Below are 9,886 nucleotides of genomic sequence, written 5' to 3' on the forward strand. Positions count from 1 at the left end.
AATAGCAGCGAGAGCTCACTGATCCGCTCCGCAACAGTTGAGTTTGCTGAACGCGACCATTGAAAGATCACATCGAATCACATTTGCATGATAGTTTCGATCAGTTTCGATATTTATTGTTATATATTATTAAAAATTATCCAAAAAATTATCATTCATTTGTCATTATTTAAGAATCATGGAGACATGGATGCAAAAGAAGTTGTCGGAATTATTGGATTTTCCAGTCTCAGATGATTTGACCCAGTAAGTTTAGTAGGTAATAAAAATCTATATTTGCATATAATATTATGTTATTAATTTTTTTAGGTTTATTCTGCAGATAGAAAATGAAAGAGATTTAGATGAGTACTTTGCAACCTTATTGAATAATGAAAATCCAAGTCACAGACAATTTGTAACAGAGTTGAAAAAGAGACGTGGTGTGTAGTAACTATATAAATATGTTCTGAAAAGTGCCAGATCATTATTAAATTATTATATTTATTTATATACATTGTTTCAGCCTCTTATAATAATCAAACTGGATACAAAAAGATAAATGACGGCGATAATATATCCAAAAAACAAAATGATAAGAAAAAGGGAAAAGCAAAGGGGAAAAAAAATAACCAAGTATATATTCTATATTTTTTTCCAGGGGATTACATAACAAGTAAATTGAACAACTATTTGAATATATATTTGTACATTATTTTTGTAGGTGCAAGAAGCTGTAAAATCTGAGCCAAAATCTGAGAAGGTGGAAAAGAAGAAGACTAAATTTGTTAATTTATTGTCTCATGGAAATATTCTCTTGAAAGGTATTTATATAATAAATTTCTACAAATATATATATATATATATCTAGTAATATTTTGTGTAAATCATATTTTCTTTTTCAGGAAGGCATAAATGTGACTGTGAAGCAAACAGACATGCATTGATTAATAACTGTCTTAATTGTGGAAGAATAGTCTGTATACAAGAAGGCTCAGGGCCATGTTTCTGTTGTGGAGAACTTGTTTGTTCTCCAGATGAACAAGTACTACTTGGAAGCAATACTAAACAGGGTGATAACTTGTATAATAAATTGATGGATCAAAAACCATATAAGAATCTCGAAGATTCTCTTAAACAAAGAGACAAACTTCTCGAATTTGATCGCAATAGGTATATATATTTCTTGTATTTCTAAAAATTTTCTATATATTATCATAAAAATAATTTACAGTGCCCGTCGTACTAAAGTAATTGACGATGAATCAGATTATTATCAGTCAAATAGTACTTGGCTATCCCATGATGAACGTAAGAAGTTACAGAAGCAAGAAGAGGAAGAATTGGCACGCAAGCATGCATCACGTTTAGATAGAAAAGTTGCTATAGATTTTATGGGAAGAGTGACAGTTGATGAATATCAATCTATTAACTTGCAATCAGAAGAACTTGGTGAAACGATATCATATGACGATTTTGAAAATATTTGTCCAACGATAGAATTTGATCGTCCAACAGTAAGATTGTGAATTTTTTATAGTTAATAATAAATTGTGCAAAAGTTTATTTCTATTATTAAGCAATTATATGCCTAAACAATTATATTATACATTTTTCATTATATTGTTATTATGTTAAGTTTGTTGAGATGGGAATATTCAAGACAAGCACACGAATTGGAAATCACACATGGAATAGGGAAGGTAGAATACAAGATAAAGAATATCTAGAAATGTTTGATCAAGGTCTGTGTTTGAGCATGCATCAGCCTTATGCATCTTTGCTAGTGGCAGGAATAAAAACGTAAGTGATGTATTAAAAAATAATTCATATAATCAGAATGACATTAACATGATCTTAATGTTACTAGTCATGAGGGTAGAAGTTGGTATTCTTCACATAGAGGAAGATTATGGATAGCATCAGCTGCTAAAGTACCTTCTTCTGAAGAAATATCTAACGTAAAGCAATCCTACTATATATTAAAAAATGGTTAGAAAAAAAAAATATATATATATATATATCTCTCTTGAAATACTTATCCTTCATTACACTTATCTTGATGATTCTAGACAAAATTGAGTTCCCTGAAAATTATCCTACGAGCTGCTTGTTAGGTTGCGTAACGGTAACTGATGTTCTATCTCAACAAGAATATAGAAAATTATATCCAGAAGGAGAAAGTGAGAGTCCATATGTCTTCATATGTGAGAATTCTTACATGTTACCAATACAATTTCCTATGAAAGGAAAGCATAAAATTTGTAAGTAATAATAAAAAAATAAACAATTTCCATTATTTATAATTAATATATTGCAACAGAATTAAATTCTTTTATTTTATGTTACAGATAAAATGGATAAAAAACTTCATCAAGCTGCTTCCAAATGCTTAGAGAAAGCCATGAAAATAGCTAATAACTAATATTTTCATGTTGTAGTCTCGTATTCCTTTCCTTGCAAAATTAAATAAGATAAACTTTCCCAGGTATATATGTTTATTTGTGTGAATAATTTAAATATACATGCATTCTATTAAAAATAATTATCTGGTTTTTATATAAAAGTGATTTTTCTGATAATGTATCTAATAAAAATTTTACAGAAATATATAATATGCATATTACATTACTTGTATACAACGGATCATTATTTAATTTACATAAACTCTACAAGATGTTAAGATATAACCGTTCATGCATGCTTTTCATTTGTTTATTTTATTTGTCATACTTTCACATATTTTATTGATGAAAAAATATCAATTCTATGGTTGATATCAGCCTTTTACAAATAGTTTTAAAAATTATTTGTGCTATATCGCACGCGTGCACACGAGATAGAGTATATATCTGAAATACAAACATACTCTTCTTATTTAAGAAAAGCACGAGGATTATTATTGTACTAAATTTTCATTTTTCAAATACCAATTATCTTATTTTATTAATTATTAATATTTCAATGTTTTGCCTATATAAAAAGCTTCACCACGAGAGAGAGAATCACCTATTCTCTTATTCTGACGCATTAAATTAGGCTAAGCCAATACAGTCATTATATAAAAAAACCTCTCATCTACACTATACTATTAATTAATACAAAAGCTGGATACAGTTAAACATAAGTTAAAGTACGTTAGCTCAAGCATTTTTATAGATCTTTTTCTATTGAGCAAAAGTTTTTTCTTCATTCTCAAAATACTTTACACTAATTGTAAGCTAATCGGTTACGTGTCGTTTTGTGCAATGTCGACAAGCTTATAAAAACACAATATTTTGCACTTATCTAATGTACGTATAAAATTATATACAATAGAACAATCTAAAACAATGTTAAATAAAACGAAACAAATATTGCAGAAATATGTTAACAAACAGTTTAATAAGCAGATCGCATTTCGAGCTTTCATGGTTTGATGAACAAGGAATGTATGAATAAATAAGTATTTATGTGATTACTACTTTTAAATAAATAAAATAACTACTTCTATATGATTTCAATACACAATAATATGAATGCTATCGTATTGATAAGACTTTTCATCAAACTAACAGAATGCACTCAATGATAAAAAAAAAAGATCCTTATATACGTTTATAATGTTTTCTTTCTACTTATATAGCACAATGTGTATTATTACAATAGTTATATATAATAATAATCTGCAACCGATGCTACAATAAGTTATTAATAATTTATATATAGTACATTCTGATAAAGCTTTAACATTCTTGTATCTTTACGGCAAATGTATAATTTTCTTTCATAGAACTTGTTAAAAAACCTTCAGTTTATAACATTGCATAGACTATCATTTGCAAACCAAAAAAATTCTCTCTTTCTATTAATCGTTATTTTTAAAATAATTTTGTCAATCATGTAGAGAGTGGCACTATATAAAATTTATTCATTATGGTAACAATAATTAACTTTTTTACTTTATTGCAATATTCTCTTTTGAAAACTATATTGAATCAATCTATTTGCAGGGAACAAAATTTGATAAAAAAATTCTAATTAGACTATAAATTGCACAATTATACAGGAAATATATATGTATATAAAGATACAAACATATAATATTAAATACTTTTTGAACAAGTAACATCTTAGCGTCTTACGTATTCTTTAATTAATCCTGATAACATTAATTTTATAAGCTTTGGCCTAATATCTGATTAAATTTAATTCTTTAATGACAAACTGTCGAATGTTACAATAATGCTAATAGTTATGACTCTGAACTTACTCAATACTTATCCTCAATAGGCCTCATAACATAATAATACTAATAGAAAGTTAAAAGAAAATCATTATAAGATTTTCCTTATTCTGTTCGAGACAATTTTAAATAAATATCTTTGTACCTTCTATGAAGATCAAGATTCGTATGCGTTATTAACATATTAGTCACTAAATTTTCCGTATTCACGTCTCATTTTAGGTCGTTGAAAAAGGATTTATGTTGTACGTATAATTCGTTCGATCAACAATTTTATATTTTACATACAATATGATACCTTTGCGCAAACTGCAAATTGTGGCAAATGTGTGAGTATCTCTTCTTTCGTGAAGTTTCAGTCTATCTATATGTAGGTCGGAGAATCCTTCAGACTGGTATGACAAGCATCACAAATAGAAACGTTTTTCTCGTTTACCAGCGTGCATTTTGGACATTCCTTGCCGCCGCTGGCGAGCGGCTTGTCCTCGTTTCCTTTGCATCTCGATTTGGCGCACATTTCGCAGATGTCTCGGTCGGGCATATTTAGATATGTGCACGTGGCACAATTCCATCTTTTTCCGTCCTCCGCCTCTTCCTTTTTCTGTTTGCTCATTTGCGAGATGTCGAGATTTTTAAAGGAATCTGTAACGTTCTTTGCTATCTGATCCGAAGATTTGTGTGTGCGTGGAATTGGTAAAGTTTGACTGTTGTGCTTTTTATCTCTATTATTTGCATCGATATTATATCTATTCGAATCTGACAAATCAAAGGATGAGGATTTCTTCTTGAAAGGTAGAATATCCTGATGATTTTTGCCGTTTGTTTCAGACGATTCGATTTCGTTCGCTTCAATTCTACCGCTGCTTCTTTTCTTCTCCGATTTATGTGCGCTATATTTGTCTTCGTTCTCCGTTTGCCTAAGTGTTTTATGCTTGACACGAATAGAATCCAGCTCCTTTTTATGCTGTAATACGTCGTCTCGATCATCGAGATCTTTGTAGTAGCCTAAGCTCTCAAGATTTCTGTACACAAAGTCCCACGTATCATAACCATCTTTTCCAGCACTGGAATTCGATCTGCTAGCGGTTTTTCTATCGGTTTTACCATGTTCATAATGATCCCCGTTGCTCGATTGCCGTTTATAAAAGTCTATCTCGTCCAGGTCCGATATCCGATGAGACATAGATTTACGGAGAGTGTGCGTTTTTTCATAACTTGCCACAGACACCGGTACATCGAGTTCTATCAGTCTACCGGTTGGTACTCGAGCTGCATATGCTGGTAATGTGGCGCAATATGGATTCGATTGCACACTATTACCATAAAACTTGCTGCCATGAGAGGGCAAGCAACCGTAGCTAGTGCAACAATTGATGAAACCATGATTGATTGGTTGATAATATCGATAATTAGTTGGCACTGCCATGTTTGTCGTATCTTCGATGTGCCGATAATCTGTTTGACAGGTTGACGGCATTGTTGCGTTGTAATTAGCATGCACAATGTGATGGTAAGGCAGATGCAATGGCAAGACGTCTATACCCATTTGCTGCTGATAATAATCCTTATAGTTATCGACCTTTGTGCGGTTTTGATGCACTTTCTCGAGGAAACGATAGTTTAGCGCCCGAATGGCCTGCTCTGGCGTACCAACGTGATTCTCACGAAACTCCAATACCTCCAACCAAGAAATGGTGTATTTCTGTGACACACTTTCCCATATCTGCTTTAAAATCTGCAATTTAAAAAAGCAACTTTACCATCTGCTTTAACGTGTGCAATTGCAATTTTTTGTATGTTAAATAATTGTATTATTTTTATTTGACCAATTACATTAACCATTTGTTTTTCATTACCTGACATTCTACAAAAGCTACAATAGCATCCCTACTGACATTTGAAACCTTATCAGGATCGATTGGCCCTTCCAAAGTCAGTATACCCAAATCAGTGTGCTTATAGCCCATCTGCTCAAACATTAATTCGGCACCTATTAAATTTGCCTCTACCTCGTGTTTATAATAGCCGCTGTATGTCTAAAACAATTCAAAAATTTGTATATGTTAAACCATGTAGCAAAATACAGACTAATGATAAGATACATTTTAGGTAGTTACCCTCACTATCCTATATTCTTTTCGCCAAGGCTGAGCCAATAGATTAGCTGCGTACAAGGAAATCGCACTCCAGGCAGTTGCTGCTCTATACCCACTAAAATCTGTTACTGTTGCTGCTGATCTGTGTAAAATATCTGCTGTTTCTTGAAACATGTATTTATTTTCATTGGGTACTAGACAAAGATATTCCTTTATAAAGCCTGAAATTTATGTATTATTCTATATAAATTAAAGAAAAGTTGACATTAGTAATGACTTAAGAATACATACTACCTTCCAATTTATGTCGTTGTTGTAGCTTTAAAGGGCTATCATCCGTTTGTAGATACACCAAATGACTCTGTTCCAATTTCATACTAATCTCATGTAATCTGTCTTTGCCTCTCATTATTATATCATTCGCCATTTTTATTCCTAAGATTATAACAAATGAAATTTATAACTATTTGTGACAAATATGATTAAGTTGTTAGCCTTTACACATGGTTATAGAAGAACTAAAAAACACTATTCATGAAATTCTGGTGTTTTAGAAAATTGACAGCTGCTGTGGAAATTTGCTTAAACTATTTGTAAAACTTTCCTAATAAGATATAATGATTAAGACGAACGAATGCTGTAAAGAAATAGGCAGCATTTATGCTGGTATAGATTACGAACCTCCTAGAAATCAGATTTTGGAATAGATTCCCGATTCAAATTACAACTAGCTCCAACCTAAAAATAAATCCTATATTTAGTAATGGAATCACGGGCTCTGTAAATAGGCCAATAATTTTGTGATTACTTGACATGTAGTGTGATTTCCCATCTCAAAGCATGAGCCATCGAATTAGATTGATGCAGTTTAAACAATGTATGTGTGTCTTTACATCTATCCATAAATAATAAATATTTTTCGCAAAATTTTTTTCTTTTGGGTTATGTTCGCGTTACATCATGCACAAAATGTGCGAAGATATAAGATGTATATCTTTGAAATCGTTTTTTTGCACATACATGTGGCACCACCAGGTGGAAATTAGACGAACCACTGATGACTCTTCTCAGGCCGGATCAAACTACGCATTGAATATTGAGATTGAAGATTGAAAGATTGAAATTTGACCAATCAAAACAATAGGAGCTAAAATTTCTTTGTCTTCACTGGTCAAATTTTAATTTTCAATCTTCAATCCCAATCTTCAATACGTAGTCTGATTCCGGCCTCACTGACTGTCACTCTCTCTCTCTCTCTCTCTCTCTCTCTCTCTCCCTCTCTCTCTCTCGGTTTTAAAAAGAGAAAGAGAGTTAAGGTGCAGCCACAATAGAAGGAATAAGGAATTAGGAATAAGGAATAAAGATTTCAACCTATCAAATATCGGATAATGATTCAATATTATTATAAAATATTATTATTCCATATAAGTTGTAAAATTGATGTGGTAATTGAAAATATTGTAACGCGTAGGCATATTCCTAACCTATAATGTACATGACTTTATAACCCATAAGTAAACAATATTTTCTGGATATTATAGATAATATCCAGAAAATAACTATGCCAAACTCTTGCGTGCAAATAAAAATTCAGCGGCTAAGGAATTTCTTATGAAACATTTCCCAAGAAATCCAGACAGAAGAGCTTAATGGGTTGTAAATATTCCATGAGCGAATTGGATACTCATGGATTCCAGCTGTATTTGTGAGGTATATGATACTTATATTTATTTAACAGCCAACTTCCTAGGCCACTATTCGTAGTCAAATCTTATATTTATTCTAATTAGACTATCTGAAATTCAAATTAAACTATCTTCAGATTCTTTGCAGCCAATGAAACGAACTGCACAGTATCTGAAGATACTTATACTAATAGTTTATCAAAATATTATATTACATACATGTAAATTTATAATGTACATTATTAAATACATTTTCATGACATAACTGAATATTTTTCTCTTTTTCACGTTTAAACACAAATCTTCGCATAATGCATAAAATATAAAAAAAAAAAAATCAATCCAGAATCTTTTATTTTACGGAAAAGAAGAAAATGAACTCAAATAACATACAAAATCTTTAAGGATTTTGGTATAGTTTCTTATGCATTATGCGTACAGATGTAAACGACGGAAAAATTCTAAAAATAGTTGAAAAGTTAAAATATAGTATATAATGATTAATATAGAGTTTAATGTCAATGACTATAAATATACCTTACCTTTCACTATTATTTGAATGATGTTTTATACTGTGCTTCAATTTTAAAAGTTAAGTAAGTGTTCCATACTGTTATTAATACAAATAATACTTTATTAGACTAATTGACACTGTTCTTGTCGTATACTGTGATTGTATACATATACTGTGTGTTGTACATATTCTAAATTTAAATTTGTGAGACAATGTTCATCGAATCTCTAATTACTTTTGAATTAATATTATATTGTCTCAAAATAAATAAAATATACAAAATATACAAAATAATTAAAATATAAAGTACAATTATAACCAATATGAAACAGTATCTGTTATGCTTATAAAATATTATCTGTAGTAATAATATCACTTATTTAGCTTTTAAATATAAAATATCTGTCGTTCAAATAATTATATTGAAATAATTATATGTTTTTTTCATGAATTTTATGTAATTTGGTTAAAAATACCGTTATTTATAGTAAAAAATTAGTTTCTTACTTGATACTTTTCCCTGAAGTAAAAAATACCGTTTTTTACATCTCTAATTATGCGTTACACGATATGCAAAAGTCTGTGCCTCCAACTAGAGATTCTCAAGTATTCTCTAAATAAAATCATAAAATGTTCTCTAAATAAACGTATTCTTTAAATAAAATCGTATATGTATGAACATTGCGCTTTATACATTACGTTTTTCCTACTCTCTTTGTTTTTAATATGTATTATCTTCTAGTAAATATACTCACAAAGTAAAGATGCGACAAACATAAATTTAACGAAGTGAATGCATATATTCACTTAGTTAGATTTATGTTCGCCGCGTTTTATCTTATGTAAGTAGGAATAAAATACGGTTGTGCCATTGATTGCGCCATATTTTTGCAACGTTATCAACCAATCCCGTAGCGATTTCAATTCGCGCATCTCTTACTTGAGGATCTCTAGGGGTGCGTTCCGTTTCTTGCATGAAGCGCATGAGTATTTAGTGCATGGCATGGAGTGCAGGGTACGTTCCGTTTCTCCAATACACTCCATGCGATTTTAGTAACGGAACGGATTCGCAGTGAATTCATGCATTGATGAACATGGACGACAATTTAAAATTGACTGAATTACAAATGCATTCAATAATTACTGTTACATCTTTTTTTTGACAAAAAAAGAAAGATTTATATTCTTCAAGCAGTTGTGATTCACTTGAAAGTTCACTTGATGAAGAAACCGAAGAAACTGATATTTCAACTTTATATACGCGTAATGTTTCGGTAAAACCAGTATTATACCGTATATACAGGGTGATTACTAATGGTCGTACCAACTACTTACCATAAGACTTACCTACTGCATGACTTACCGACTGCACTTGTAATTTACTAAA

General features: G+C 30.7%; 2 protein-coding genes across 2 annotated transcripts; one reads left to right on the forward strand and one right to left on the reverse strand.

Moving 5' to 3' along the window:
• Window positions 1-64: 64 nt before the first annotated feature.
• Window positions 65-2,462, forward strand: LOC108726902 (activating signal cointegrator 1). Its single transcript, XM_018454726.1, has 10 exons — window positions 65-246; window positions 310-422; window positions 506-615; window positions 704-803; window positions 885-1,152; window positions 1,214-1,496; window positions 1,619-1,782; window positions 1,850-1,971; window positions 2,052-2,243; window positions 2,331-2,462. The coding sequence occupies exons 1-10, from the start codon at window positions 179-181 to the stop codon at window positions 2,402-2,404; spliced, it is 1,494 nt and encodes a 497-aa protein (XP_018310228.1). The 5' UTR covers window positions 65-178; the 3' UTR covers window positions 2,405-2,462.
• Window positions 2,463-4,148: 1,686 nt separating this feature from the next.
• tamo (PUB and ZnF_RBZ domain-containing protein tamozhennic) lies at window positions 4,149-7,233 on the reverse strand. Its single transcript, XM_018454715.1, has 6 exons — window positions 7,109-7,233; window positions 6,982-7,038; window positions 6,595-6,735; window positions 6,322-6,521; window positions 6,061-6,240; window positions 4,149-5,939 (listed from the first exon to the last, which is right to left on the reverse strand). Exons 3-6 carry the CDS (start codon window positions 6,725-6,727, stop codon window positions 4,569-4,571), a joined length of 1,884 nt encoding a protein of 627 aa, XP_018310217.1. The 5' UTR covers window positions 6,728-6,735; window positions 6,982-7,038; window positions 7,109-7,233; the 3' UTR covers window positions 4,149-4,568.
• Window positions 7,234-9,886: the final 2,653 nt, after the last annotated feature.

This window comes from Mycetomoellerius zeteki, unplaced genomic scaffold (assembly GCF_001594055.1).
Source record: "Mycetomoellerius zeteki isolate Tzet28-1 unplaced genomic scaffold, Tzet1.0 scaffold449, whole genome shotgun sequence".
In the NCBI taxonomy this organism is placed as follows: domain Eukaryota; kingdom Metazoa; phylum Arthropoda; class Insecta; order Hymenoptera; family Formicidae; genus Mycetomoellerius; species Mycetomoellerius zeteki.

Bases quoted from the DNA above. Each gene is read 5' to 3' on its own strand.
- LOC108726902 (XM_018454726.1), top strand. From the start codon at position 179: ATGGAGACATGGATGCAAAAGAAGTTGTCGGAATTATTGGATTTTCCA. The intron at 423-505 runs GTGTGTAGTAAC...ACATTGTTTCAG, and splicing joins AGAGTTGAAAAAGAGACGTG to CCTCTTATAATAATCAAACT. The intron at 616-703 runs GTATATATTCTA...TTATTTTTGTAG, and splicing joins AGGGGAAAAAAAATAACCAA to GTGCAAGAAGCTGTAAAATC.
- tamo (XM_018454715.1), bottom strand. From the start codon at position 6,727: ATGGCGAATGATATAATAATGAGAGGCAAAGACAGATTACATGAGATT. The intron at 6,522-6,594 runs GTAGTATGTATT...CATAAATTTCAG, and splicing joins ACAACGACATAAATTGGAAG to GCTTTATAAAGGAATATCTT. The intron at 6,241-6,321 runs GTAACTACCTAA...GAATTGTTTTAG, and splicing joins AAGAATATAGGATAGTGAGG to ACATACAGCGGCTATTATAA.